Below are 13,640 nucleotides of genomic sequence, written 5' to 3'. Positions count from 1 at the left end.
GCCCTGGCGGAGCGGAGGCCGCGCAGGAAGTGACGGCGCTGTCAGCGGCCGCGGGGTTCCGGCAGCGCCGGCCCGGGCCCGGTGAGTGCCCGGCGGGACGGGAGCGGCGGCTCCGCTCCCGGAGGGGCTGCCCGGCCGGGCACCGGTACGGGAGGCTGAGGAGCCTCCAGCGGGAGAGCGGCTGCGGGGAGGTGCTGGGGTGCGGAGCTCCGCGCACCGCGGTGCGAAGCGGGACAGCGGGAAGCGCTTTCCCCCCCGCCCCCGGCGGTGCCGGGGCTCGGTGCCGCAGGTCCCTCCGGCTCGGAGCGGGTGGGAGGGGGCTCGGTGGGGCTGTGCGCGGAGCATGGGGCGACCCCGACCTGTGTCTGTGGGGCTGCTCAGGGGTCGTTTGGTGCCTGTTTTCCGTGCTGAGACAAGGAAGTGGCTCCTCTTCTGCAGCGCTTGGGATCTGTTGGGATCGGTCCCAGCGCACGTGTGGCGTCCCGGTGCTGCGCCACTGGGAAGGAGCCACCTTGCCAGGGGTTTTCCTGGAACGGCGAGCCCGGAGCTGTAGAGCAACTTGGGACCTTCGGGTGAGGCTGTGGCCACCGTATTCCTGCGGGAAGAGTTTCTCACCAGCTTTCCTCTCCACTGCTTGCAGCCCGCCTGTCTGATGCTGCATTGGAAGCGGAGGGCGCCGCTATGGAGCGCAGGGATGGAGGCCACGCTCTGCATCCACACATGCCTTTGGCTGAGCGCCGCCTGTGTCCCGCTCGCCTCATCCTGCCCCGAGGAGCCCACGGGCGCTGAGCCGCGGCACGGCGAGCTCAGCTGGGCCGTCAGCCTGGACGCGCCTGAGGACGAGCTGGAGCAGCGCGCCGAGGAGCTGGCCCGCGCCGCGGGGCTGGTGAACATGGGCCGCGTCGGGGAGCTCAGGGGCCATTACCTGTTCAGGGCCCAGCGCGGCGGCCGCGCCGGTGCCGAGGCCGAGGCCGTGAGGCGGGCGGTGGACACGGTGTTTGCACAGCACGACAGCGTGCGGTGGCACGAGGAGCAGAGGCTGCTCAAGCGCTCCAAGCGCAGCCTGCACTTTAACGACCCCAAATACCCGCTGCAGTGGCACCTGGTGAGTGCGGGTCCTGCTGCCCGCGTGGTTCGTGTCACCCCGCTGGGTAACCCCTGTGCCTGACGCACTGCTCCGCTTTCCCTCTCCCCCCGCTCTCCGGTGCTTAGAACAACCGCAAGAGCCCCGGGAAGGACATCAACGTCACGGGGGTGTGGGAGCGGAACGTGACGGGGCGCGGCGTGACGGTGGTGGTGGTGGATGATGGCGTGGAGCACACCATCAAGGACATACAGCCAAACTACGTGAGTGCGGAGGGCACTGAGCGCTGCCTGCCCCAGAGCCTCGGCCAGGGTGGGAAGTGCCAATGGGAAAGCTTTTCCTGGGATGCTGTGCCCCCAAGCTGCAGGGCTCCCAGCTGTCGTGCTACCCATAGCTGCTTGGAGGTGAGAGCTGGCCCCCTCTGACCCACAGCAGCTGCTGAAGCTGCCTCTGCCCATCCCATTGCCACAGCAGCAGGCAGCAGTGTTGAGCTGCAGTCCTGCATGGATGCATCCTCTTAAGTTCCCATCACTTCCAGGCTGTGTTGCAGCCCGCTCTGAAGTCCTGCTTTTCCCAAGGACAGGAGCGCAGCACCCTGAGTGGTGGCTGTGGGTCTGTTTGCAGAGCCCAGAAGGCAGCTACGACCTGAACTCCAACGATCCTGACCCCATGCCTCACCCTGACGAGGAGAACGGCAACCACCACGGGACACGGTGCGCCGGGGAGATCGCTGCCGTGCCCAACAACAGCTTCTGCACGGTGGGAGTTGCGTACGGGAGCCGCATCGCAGGTGGGTGCACGGCGTGACACCCCAAAGTGCTGCGGTCGTGCCTGGCTTCGGTCAGCTCTGGTGCTGGGGGCTATAGAAGGACTGGCTCCAAGTCAGCTGGATCCTCCTTGGGGATGTTGAGGGAGGAACTCTCCATGGGAGCCACTTCCTGGCGCAGTGGGATAGCTGTGTGCTGAGGTGGCTTTTCCAGAGCCCAGCCATAGGCTTTGGGCAGAAGCACATCCGTACATCGCTAGTGCACAGCCCGATCCAGGCAGGGACAACGTGCCTGCTCCAGCGCACCGCAGCCCGGACGCGATTCTCTCTGCGCTCGGCAGATGGTGCCACGTTCCCTGGCTGTGACAGCGGGATGGGAGCGGGTGTCCCGGGATGCCAATGGGATACAGAGGATCGGGAGCTCTCCTCAGGGCACAGCGCTGCACCCCTGGCCTGCCCTCAGCGCTCGATGAGGCGCTCGGATGTGGCAGTAAAAAGCCGCGTGTGCTGCGTCAGGAGAGAGCTGGGATGGGTGGGTGGGTGCGCTGCTGCTAAATAGTCTTAATTGAGATGCGTGTGCCTGGTTTCATCTGTAACGTCCTTTGCCAGCCTAAACTCTGATGCAGAGCGGTAATTATCGGTGCTTTGGGGCGCTGCAGACTCAGCACTGAGCCTTTGTTGGCTTTGTTGAGAGGTGACCTTGCCCTCCTGGTCCATGCGCAGTAGTCAGGGTGTCCTGCATCTCCCGAGCTGTCCATCCCAAAACTGCTGCTTGGTGACCTGGGAGGGGAAGCGATTGCTCCATGCCGAGATTAGCCCTGAAAGCAGTGGGATAATTGAGGTTGGGGTGTGAGGAAGCCCCTGGGGAGCAGTGCTCTGGGTAGGGGGGCTCAGGGGCTCACCCGCCAGTGTTTGCCTGTGCTGTCACTGTCACCAGCTTGGTTCTGGCAGTGGGACCAGAGGCCTGGCTTGGCAGAAAGCTGTGTCCAGCAGATGTGGAGCTGTGCAGGGTGCACTTCCAGTCCCTCACACACACATAGCCCCCATGCACTGCCCTGCAGGGTTACAGCTCCATCAGGCTGGGAGGGTCAGTGTCCTGGTGTGAGCATCAAGGAGCCTGTTTGCTCTGTTGGTACAGCTCACTTTGATCCACTGCCCTCATGTTTGTTGTTCTGTGTCCTGCAGGCATCCGAGTGCTGGATGGGCCCCTCACCGACAGCATGGAAGCCATTGCCTTCAACAAGCACTATCAGATCAATGACATCTACAGCTGCAGGTGAGCATGGGAACGGGGTCACGGCTCCTCGTGTGGCTCCAGCAAGCCTTGAGGCACCAAAACCAGCACTGTTTATGTGTCCATGAGCGTGCCTGGCTGCATACTGAACCTCGAGGGGGTCTGTTAGGAGGAACATCAGCATTCCTGTTACCGGGATCTGGCTGCCCTCTGTGCTCTGCTGCAGCACATCCCATGGGCTGGCTGAGCTGAAGGGGGCTCTGTGCCCCTCGCTGTGGTGGGTGAGCCCGGTCTGGGGCCTGGAATGTGTTTGAAGCTGGTTGTTAACTGAAAATCAAGCGTTTTGTGCACTGGAATCTGACCCAGGGGCACAGCTCAGACATGGCAGTGATATCCCAGCAGCGAGGGGCCAGCCCGGTGGATGGGGAAGTGCAGTGCCCTCCGATTCCAGTCCTGCACTGGGAGCAGCAAACTGCAATGGGAGGAGGAATGGGAGCCTGCAGCTCCTGCACTGTCACTTCACGGTGTCTCTCTTTGCAGCTGGGGTCCAGACGATGATGGGAAAACCGTGGATGGCCCCCATCAACTGGGAAAGGTAAAGCCAGTCCCAGCAGCTCGGGTCACCCCTTGGGTGACGTTGCTGGGCTCCAGTGCACGTCTCCGCGCTCCCGTGGCTGCCAGCAGAGGTGTTGCACGTTACCGTGGTGGGGAGAGGTGACGTTGCTGTGGGAGGGCAGTGTTCAGGCAGCATTAGCTCAGCTTCGCAGAGAGAGGCTGGTTCCAGCAGGAAAAGGCTCTTTCGCAACCTGTGCTGCTGTGCTGACAGCCTTGGCAGCCCAAGGGACGCTCTCTGCGCTGGAGACACAGTGTTCCTGGTGCTCAGGGTGCTGCTCCCGGCAGGGAGCGTGCCTTCGGATGCTAGGAGTGAGTAAGGGAGTAAATGCACCCAGGTGCCATGGTGAAGGGGCACAGAGGCAGCCCCAAACCGGGCAGCACATTGCTCCTGGGATGTGGTTCTGCTTCATTTCCCTTTTGCTTGGCAGCCCCTTGCTGTACTTCTGTAACCACAAGCTAGCAGTCAGTGTTGGGAGCCATGCTGACAGCCGAGCTGTCGGTCCAGGATGACAAATGGTTTCCAGTTCTGCAAGTTCATCTGCTCTCTTTCTGCATGCAGAGGCAGCTGCAGCAAGCACTGGGATGCAGGGTGCAAGCAAAGCAAAGCTTGCTCTGCCACAGCGCAATGTGGAGGCCTCTCTGCTGGCTGCAGTGCCTGCCTTCACCTTTGTTTCTCAGTGAAGGCAAAGCCGTGGGAGCTGGAGCCTTGCAGAGAGGCCACGTGTGGGTAGTGTCTGTGGGCAGGAAAGCCTTGAAGAGCCACCTGCAGAGTGGGCCTGTGAAGCTGGGGGAGCTGCTGCTGTCCTTCTGGAGGTCAAGCTCTGGCCTGGCTTTGTGCTCTCATTATCTGCAGGGTTGCTTTTCTTCTCCCTCCTCTTCCTTTTAGCGCAGCATAGGCTGACACTCACAGTGAGCCAGAGACTGGCCATGCCCAGATGATTCCCTTCTCCACAGGCTGCCCTGCAGCACGGCGTCATCGCAGGTCGCAGGGGCTTTGGGAGCATTTTCGTGGTGGCCAGTGGCAATGGCGGGCAGCACAACGACAACTGCAACTATGATGGCTACGCCAACTCCATCTACACTGTCACCATAGGTGAGGGGATGTCTTCTGACTCCTTCCGTGCCAAAAGTGTAACACCTTCCTGGCTGGAAGCTGCCTGGACAGTGGGAATCTGTGGGAAGGTGTCTGTCCTCTGGGAACGAGCGTGGCAGTGTTCACCCTCAAGCCTGCAGTTTCCTTTGGACCTACAGTGCTAGAGGAGCCCAGAGGCATTCCTGTGTGCAGGCCTCTGTTGCTGGGGCTGGGACAGACACTGCCATTGAGGGAGTGACTTGAAACGCAGCATCCCCATCAAGGGCTCGAGGGCAGGAGCTGCAGGAGGGGTGGAAGATCAGGCTCCCTCCAGCTCGTGCCTGTCTCTCTTCCAGGTGCGGTGGACGAGACAGGCTCCATGCCCTTCTACGCCGAGGAATGCGCCTCTATGTTAGCAGTGACCTTCAGCGGTGGGGACAAGATGATGAGGAGCATTGTGAGTAGCACATAGGGCACACGGCTTCCAAGGCTCTGGAACAGCCCAAACCAGAGAAGGGATAAAGTCAAAGTCCCTTTGACTGCCGCGTGCCTGCCTTAGGCTGGTGGTTGGGTTCCCTTGTGAGGCAGAGATAAACATGGGGTTTATCTAGGTCCTACATAAACAGTGCTCTGGGAGGCAGCTTCCTGTTTGTGGTTGTTGCTGTGCTGTCGCTGTCTGTCGGCCTGTAACTTGGAGCGTGGTGACCTTCCCTCTGCCGGGGTGTTCATGGGCACACTGAGCTCCCAAGCACAGATCCTCCATGTGTCACTGACAGGGACCACGCTCTCCCATCTCCCTGCTTGGCGCTGCTGGGAGCTGGGGCAGGCATCTCCTGCAGTCATCAGGGGGCTGCTTGGGTGACCCCTAAGAAATTCCCCTGCGCTGTGTCCATGGGAATGTCATTCGGGAGCTGCTCCAACCCAGTCCCAGGCAGAGCCAGAGGAGACGAGCTTCATCCAGCTGGGCATGTGCCACCTTTGTGCATTGAGGAAGCCTGGAGCGGGACCCCCGTGCCACTGCGGGCTCTCCTGAAGAGAAAAAGGGCTCAAGCCAGACCCCTCACTTCTGCTTCCATGGGCACAGAGCGTGGACAAGCACTGGAGCAGCGTCGGGCTCTTTAAGCTGCTTGGCCCCATCCTCTTGTCTGTTCTGGCCCGTGCGCCTCTCCCGGCTGAATTCTGCACAATATTTTTATCAGCTTTTCGCTTTTTTTTTGCCAGAAAATGACTTCTTGTCAACAAAATGTCCTTTTTGCCCCAGCCAAGGGGCTGGGCCTGGCTCCACCAGACCCAGGCCTGACCCAGCGCGTTCCTGTGCTTGGGAGGGCTGTGAGCCATTCCTGTCCTGCTGTGCCGTGTCTGAGAGCCCGAGCCAGCCTGGGGCAGTTGGGATAGATGGCACTGCTTGGGCTTAGGCTGGGATCTCCCGCTGGGAATGCCCAAAGGCTGGATGAGGCAGCGCAGCCCCAGGGGATCCCTGCCTGGCTACGGCTCAGTGCGATCCGCCTGGAGCAATGGCTGGGCTCCTGTGGCAGGGAAAGTAAAACCCAGAACGGAGCTGATTTTCCCTTTCAGAAATAGCTTCAGTTGTCCCGGGCTGGTTTTGGAAACTCCTGACGCCAGGGAAAAAGGGAAGAGCGGCCAAGCAAGGGCTCTGCTGTGCTTTCACCACCAGTTGCTGGGTTGGTTCGGCTTCCCCCTGGGGCGAGTGCTTGCAAGGTCTCAAAAGCCCCTTCATTTCAATTACTGGCCCCATGGGACACTGACAGAGGAGCTGGTGTTCCTCAGGGGAGGCGGGGCGGGATGCCACATGCCAGGACACCATCCTGCTCTTGGCAGCACCACAGCTGCTCCTTTGGTGAGCCCATGGCACGTTACAACCTGCACACCCTCTCCTGCAGGGTAACGTGCCCTAAACGCCCGTTCCTTGTGCCGCGGTGGTGCCAGAGTTAAGTTCTCAGCAGCCTTCTGCGGGCTCTCTCTTTTAGCAGCCTATAAACCCCGTGTGGTTTCCTTAATGGGAAGAATTTAATCCAGCTGCTGGCACCAGCTGCATTTCCTCCTGCAGCTGATGCTGCTCGGGGGGTTCTCTGTGGGACATGCAGCATCTGAGCCCACAGCGTGAGGGAGTCAGGCAGAGAAGGCAACAAGCCCACAGCTTCTGGCAGTGCTGCCTGTACCCCATGGGGAGCACAGGGAGATGGGCACATGCGGGTTGCAGTGAGGTGCCATCATTTGGGAGTGTCCCACTGCCTCTTCGAGGCTCTGTGCGGTCCCATTGGTCCCTCTGCATGTGCTGGTTGTGATGCTGTGATCAGCAATGAAAATGGGGAAGGTCCCAGACTGTAACTGCCATGAGTTTCCCCTGGAGTTGCTTAATTCAGGCCTGGTTCCTTTCTCTTCCCTAAAGGAGATGATCCTCATTCATTGCTTCTCAACTGGGGTGCCTCATCCCCGATGCGAGGTCCCTATGAGAGGTGGCAGCAGCTCATTGTCTTGCTGGTTCCGTCCTAGGGCAGCGTGGCTGTGCCTGTGTGCAGGTGCCCTGGAGAACACTCATGGTGCCCCCAGTCTGGGGCTCTGCCTCTCCCTGAACTGGTTTGCCTGCTCAGAGGCAGAGATGTCACCTCTGAAGCCCCAGGAAGGTTGGCTGAACTCAGAAGCTTCTCGCAAGAGCTGGTCCAGCTTCCGTGGTCAAGCTGGATGTGCCCTGCACTGCACTGCTTGGATCCCAGCCCCAGGCCCTACCTCCTGTGGTGGTGTCCTGGTGTCCTTCCCTCCTTGCTGGGTGCCCGTGCCCTGGCTGGGAGCTGCCTGGGAAGCATTTCCAGCCTTTCCAGCAGTTAATCCCTGACCCTGTCCTGCTGCCCTGCTCATGTCTGAGGAAGGGTGGTGGGATCCCTGCCTGCCCCTCCTGTCTCCAGCCTCATCACAGCAACCACAGGCAGACAGAAAGCTCGTGTGTGCAAATTGCTCCCCCTGGTCCAGGGGTAGCTGCCTGTGCAGAGCAGATGCTGGGAGACAGGCAGATGAGCTGTGGGTCAGGCAGGCAGGGGCAGGGACCACCTCCCTGTGCCTTTGCTCTGGAGGGGGGATGCTTGAGCATCCAGAGAACAACCTTGTTCCATCTGAAAGCCTTGTAAGGAGGGGGACAGGCTTGGGACACTGTGTGCTGCGTCCTGTGAGCATGGCAGAGCGGACACAGCGAGGGGCTGTGGGCTACACCTATCCCTGCATGGGAGCAGTGTCCTGACAGGAGGCATCTCTGTTCTCTCGCAGGTGACCACAGACTGGGACCTGCAGAAGGGCACGGGCTGCACGGAGGGGCACACCGGGACCTCAGCTGCTGCTCCTCTCGCAGCCGGGATGATCGCGCTGATGCTGCAGGTACGGCCCTGCCTCACCTGGAGGGATGTCCAGCACATCATCGTCTTCACCGCCACCAAGGTGAGTGCTGGCCCTGCCTCCCTCCATCCCTGCCCCTCCGGAGTGCTGCGGCGCGGCCCTGGTCCTGCTGTGCTCATCCTTGTGTATGTCTGCCTGCCCCTCTATAAATCTGTCGCTTGTCTGGCTCCCTAGGGGATTACGTTTTCCCCTCACCCTGTGTTCCTTCCAGGAATGTGGCTGGAGCACTTTCCTCTGTCAGGATAATAAATGGGGTATTTGCCTCAGGAATGCCTCCATCTGCCAGGGTACAGGTCTTCCAGGGGCTCGCCATGCCTCGCACGCACTGTGTGCGTGTGCAGTGCATCCCTGCCCAAAGGGATGGATGCAGCTCCTCAGTGCCACCCCACAGCCCATGCAGGGGGAAAGCAAGGATCTCTGCCCTGCTCCGGCCTTTCCTGGGGCTCCCCAGAGAGACGGGCTCTTGGGAACACTTGGAATGGAGAGCTCAGGAGCAAACAGCCCTTCCTTTCGCTCGGCCTCCACTCCAGCACAGCTTCACTGCAGGGATCAGGAGTAGGAGGGGAACTGACTGGAGCTGCCCGATTCGGCTTCGGGACAGGGCTTCTTCCACACCCTCTGGCAGCAGGAGTCCGTGTCCAGCCCGTGCTGTGCTCCCTTTGGCACAGGGCAGGGTTTTCCACAACTGCAGGCCCGTGTTGCCGGAGCGCTACAACCCCGATAAGTGATGGGACCCAGATCTGTCCTGGCCCGGCTCTTGTTGATTTAAAGGACTTGGTTCCTTCTCACCAAGCTCCTGCCATCCCACGGGCTGTGGCTGAGGGAGCAGGGAGCAGCTGGGATGTTTCAGAGCAGAGGCATTTGTGCCCTTTCGTGCTGCTTGATTTCCTTTCTGAGGAGCTGGGAAGCCTGTTTGTGCTGGGACCTGCTTCAAACAAAGGTCAACCTGTTTCTGTCTAATAAGGCCATGTGGGTTCCTTCCCTCTGCTGCGGGACGTTCCTGAGCCTCCTTCCCTTCAGGCCTGGTTCCCTTTGCCATGGGTTTGCCCCCAGGGTAAGGAGTGCCCTGTGTTTCACTGCAGTACGAGGACCGTCACGCCAAGTGGGACACCAACCGGGCGGGCTTCAGCCACAGCCATCAGCACGGCTTCGGGCTGCTGAACGCGTGGAGGCTGGTGAACGCTGCCAAGGTAACTCCCTCCCCGTCCCAACACGGACACGGGTCCTGTGCTGGCAGTGCCATGGGGAGACACTGGTGCTGTTGAGGGCCAGCATTTGGCCATCGTCTGGCCAACCCTCGCTGTGAGGCTGCTTTGGGTATGAAGTCATGGGGCTTTCGGCAGAGCCTGAGACCTGCCCCAGCTGCAGCGCTCCCAGCACTATATATAGCCATGGTGAGAGCCTCCGCTGCTGGGAGATGACAGCTCTGATTCATGGCTTGGGCAGTTCCAGCAGCATCAGCACCCTCCTCCCTGCACAGGGTCTGCAGGGAGGGCACCGTGCCCCAGGCAAACAGGGGGTTCTGAGCTGGCAGCCCTGGGCTCTGCATCCTGGTTCTGCCATGACATTGGTGTGCTCAGAGCAGGACAGGGCATCCCCATCCCTCCTTCCCAGTGAGGGCAGGGCACATCCCTTTGGCACTTGGTCCTTGCTCATGCTCAGAGCACTGTAGCTGTGCCGGGTCACTGCTGCTGGCCAGCGACGCCCCTGTTTCACAGGGACTTTCAGGCTGCTGTCTTCCTGCTGGCCTTTGGGTTCTGCTATGAATGGCTTTAACCTGCCAGAGGGGAGACTGAGATGAGCTCTTAGGCAGAAGCTCTTCCCTGTGAGGGTGCTGAGGCGCTGGCCCAGGGTGCCCAGAGAAGCTGTGGCTGCCCCATCCCTGGCAGTGTTCAAGGCCAGGTTGGACACAGGGGCTTGGAGCAAGCTGCTCCAGTGGAAGGTGTCCCTGGACTGGATAAGCTTTAAGGTCCTTTCTAACCCAAACCACCCTGTGGTACTGTGAGTCTGTTTCCTGCCCTGCTGTACCTGGGGTTCAAACAGAACGGCTTCAAGTAACTGCTGATGGCAAAGACAAACCCAGGATGGGGAGTCCCAGGCCTCAGTTGGCCCCTCCAGCCCCAGGCCGTCACCTTCCTGCCACTCCTGCAGCCCCGTTGTGCTGCCGGGGTGCCCCAGAGCAGTGTCAGGACAGAGCCCCTGTCAGGGTGCCAGGGAGCAGCCTCAGGAGCAGTGGGAGATAGAGATGGGATGTGCAGGGAGCCTGCATCCTCGTGCTGGATCCTGTCCTTTCCCCTGCAGGTCTGGGAGTCGGTCCCATACCTCACCTCCTACGTGAGCCCGGCCCTGCGGGAGGGCCGGAGCATCCCGCTGCTACCCCGGGAGCTGGAGGCTGCCTGGAACGGTGAGAGCATGCGCTGGGCACACCAGGGCCACATCCAGCCTGGGCCCCGTGGCGTGGGGCAGAGCTGCTGACAGCCAGGGGCTGTGCGAGAGCACCAAGGGGTTAAGCATCGGCTGCCTGGGCTTCTTCCTCTCTGCTTCCTCTGCCTTCCCCAGGGGAGCTGTGTGGGTCCATGTGGTCCCCTCCCCATAGCTCCATCCCACTGAGCGATGCCTTTGCGGAGCCAGACAGGCCTTGGGAGCGTGGCTGGGCTGGGCAGCAGCCAGACCTGCTCCTCTGGCTCTGACCATTTTAGGTAATGCTCCAGCTCCTGACTTGGCCTCCCTCTGTCCACATAAACAAGGCGCTGCTCCGGCTGCTACCAGTGGGAAGGAGAGCTCGGCCCCAAGCCCTTCCCGGCCCCCAGCATGGCCACAGCGCCCTGGGCAGGCTCCTGCACCCACAGCCTTTGAGTCAGGGCTGGGAGGGAGAAGGCTGGGTGTCACAGAGCCCGTGGCACAAGAAGTGTAGGGATCAGCAGGGCCCCACTTGTGAAATGAGGTTTGGATGCGGGCGAGAGGCTGCTGGTGGATGAGAGGGCAGGGCCTTGGGTCCCTCCTTGTGAGCAGGGGAAAGCCTGAGCTCCTGTCACCTTCCTGCTCTGGGTGTGCTGGGAGATGCCCAGCAGCCAGCTTCCCCACTGCTGCGCAGTTGCCTTTCACCCCTCCTTCCCCAACACCTCCTCCTCAGCCCTTTCTCCCCATCGTCTCCCTCCTGACTGAACTCAGGCAGGGGACAGAAGGGTGCAGAGCTGAGCACGTGTCTCCTGTTAAGTGAGGGCTCCATCCTAACCACCTTCCCTTTCCCAGTCAGCACCGCAGACCTGGAGCAATCCGGGATGAGAACCCTGGAGCACGTGGCTGTCACCGTCACCATAACCCATCCCCGCCGCGGCAACCTGGAGATCCGGCTCTTCTGCCCCAGCGGCATGATGTCCCTGATAGGGACCGCCAGGAGCATGGACTCGTAAGCACCGGGGGGACAGGGCAGGACACCCACCTGGGGCCCGGTCCAGCCCCTCTCAGGGGTTGTTTCTCCTCCCCCTTTTGGCAGGGACCCCAATGGCTTTGCTGACTGGACCTTCTCCACGGTCAGGTGCTGGGGCGAGGAGGCGCAGGGCACGTACAGACTGGTCATCAGGGACATCGGTGAGTCCTGCCCTCGGGGACCTTCATGTGGCAGCAGCTCCCTGTGGCCGTGGGTTGGTGCCACCCGGCTGGGTGGGACAGTTCCCCACTGGACCAACCTGTTTCTTCGCCAGGAGATGGGAGCCTAAGGCCTGGGACCTTGAAGCAGTGGCAGCTGACCCTGTATGGCTCCGCCTGGTCCCCAGCAGAGATGAAGGAGCGGCAGAGGTGGGACACCACAGCCCTGTCCTGGTGGGGAGATCATTAATGGAGGGCTAAGGGACATCATCCTGAGGCACTGCTTGGCTGGAGCAGGGCTGCTGTGAGGTGCATGGAGGGTGAAGCTGCAGCCTGGTCGCCAGCACTTACCACAGGGCCATGGGGCTGCCTTCAATACACACCACAGGGGAGCCGTGGGCCGTAGGAAACAGCTCAGTGGGTGGGTTTGACCCAGGAGAGCAGCCCACAGTGGTGGAAGACACCCTGGGGACCCTCTGTGTGCATTGGGGACCCTCCCGGAGCAGCCGTTCCTATGGGACCCTCATGTGTGCCTCGGTCCCACAGGCTGCTGGAGGAGGCCATGAGTGGGCAGTACCTGAGCAGCGACTTCTCCCTGCCCTGCCCTCCAGGACTGGAGATCCCAGAGGAGCAGCGCTTCACCATCACAGCCAACACCCTCAAGGTGAGCCTGCCTGTGAGATGGGGACACCGGGGCTGGCACCGAGCAGGGGGACCCCATCCTCTACCAGAAGGGAGAGTGAGAACCAGCCCCACTGATCCTCCTGGTGCTGAGCCTCAATGCAGGGCATTGGGGCAGGGCTTTGTTTCTGAAGGGGCTTCCTTCCCTGCAGACCCTGCTGCTGCTCGGATGCTTTGCAGTGTTCTGGACATTCTACTACATGCTGGAGGTTTGCCTGACCAGGAACAACATGGGGCTGGACCTGGCCTGCGGTGACTCCACCGGCTGCAGGTGGTACCAGCAGGGAGGGAAGCACAGAGCCCTGGAGAGCGGCCTGGAGATGGAGTCCGTGCCGCTGTACCGGGAGAAGGACACGGAGGACGTGGAGGTGGAGTGCGAGCACCCAGAGCCAGCCCGGGATGGGGAGGACCGATCCTGGAGCCCCAAAGTGCCCGGCAGCCGGGAGGCGACGGCAGAGCTGCTGATGGAGGACAGGGAGCAGCGGCCGTGCTAGCTGGGGCTGGGGGTGCGGGCTGTGACACCCCCTTGGTACGGGTACATCCTTCCCTGCACGGGCAGCACAGGCTCCCCGAGCCCTGTGTCCCGCGGGAGGTGGCGGGAAGCGGCTCAGGACCCAGGAGGAAGAGTGCTGGCAGCGGGAGGGGAGCTTCCCCTTCCCTCGCTCTGAAACACGAAGCAAGCCTTAAACCTATTCCTAAGGAGCCTGCCCTGCAGTGATGCTCAGGGCTTCCACACAGCGATGCCTCCTTCGAGCCCCATGCACGCCACTGCTTCCATGGCCAGGGAGAAGTGTTGCTTTGGCCCTGAACCCTGCAGTGAGCCTGGACACTGCGGCAGGGCCCCCATAGCGCTGCCATTTCCTGCCCCACTGGGCTAGGGGCTGGCCCGTGCCCACCACATAAGCCCAGCTTAGGAGAAGGGAGGCAGGAGGCACCAGGGCACCAATCCCTGCTCCTGGTGCCCGGGATGGACGAGGCACTGGGTGATGCCCGCAGTGGGGCTGGAGAGGGGCGGTTGAGCTGCTCTGGCAGCGGCTCAGCGCGGGGCTGGCTCCTTCCCGTGTCTCTGGGTTTATTTTTCTAGCGCCGGGGTTGGTTTTTTACCGAGCAGAGCCCTTTTGTGAAGCTTTCCAAATAAAGCCTGGAAAACCCGCCCCTGCCCCGCCTCCTCCTCTGCCACCCTGGAGCCGTGACT

At 61.5% G+C, this 13,640-nt stretch overlaps 1 protein-coding gene across 4 annotated transcripts; it reads left to right on the top strand.

The window, feature by feature from the left end:
• Positions 1-9: 9 nt before the first annotated feature.
• PCSK7 (proprotein convertase subtilisin/kexin type 7) lies at positions 10-13,598 on the top strand. Of its 4 annotated transcripts, none has more exons than XM_080631688.1 (16): positions 10-81; positions 641-1,105; positions 1,213-1,347; positions 1,709-1,874; positions 3,036-3,126; positions 3,625-3,679; positions 4,654-4,792; positions 5,128-5,228; positions 8,051-8,218; positions 9,259-9,366; positions 10,478-10,580; positions 11,429-11,585; positions 11,715-11,767; positions 11,881-11,974; positions 12,311-12,428; positions 12,598-13,598. In XM_080631688.1, exons 2-16 carry the CDS (start codon positions 653-655, stop codon positions 12,937-12,939), a joined length of 2,283 nt encoding a protein of 760 aa, XP_080487814.1. In that variant the 5' UTR covers positions 10-81; positions 641-652; the 3' UTR covers positions 12,940-13,598. The 4 variants fall into 4 exon arrangements, with proteins under 4 accessions (XP_080487814.1, XP_080487811.1, XP_080487812.1 ...); XM_080631685.1 differs by having other exon boundaries at positions 11,673-11,767; XM_080631686.1 differs by having other exon boundaries at positions 43-145; positions 11,673-11,767.
• The last annotated feature ends 42 nt before the right edge of the window (positions 13,599-13,640 follow it).

The sequence above is a fragment of the Psittacula echo genome (genome assembly GCF_963264785.1).
Source record: "Psittacula echo genome assembly, chromosome: 18".
NCBI lineage: Eukaryota > Metazoa > Chordata > Aves > Psittaciformes > Psittacidae > Psittacula > Psittacula echo.
The sequence above is the reverse complement of the archived record's forward strand: the minus strand, read 5'-3'. Positions and strand labels throughout refer to the sequence as shown.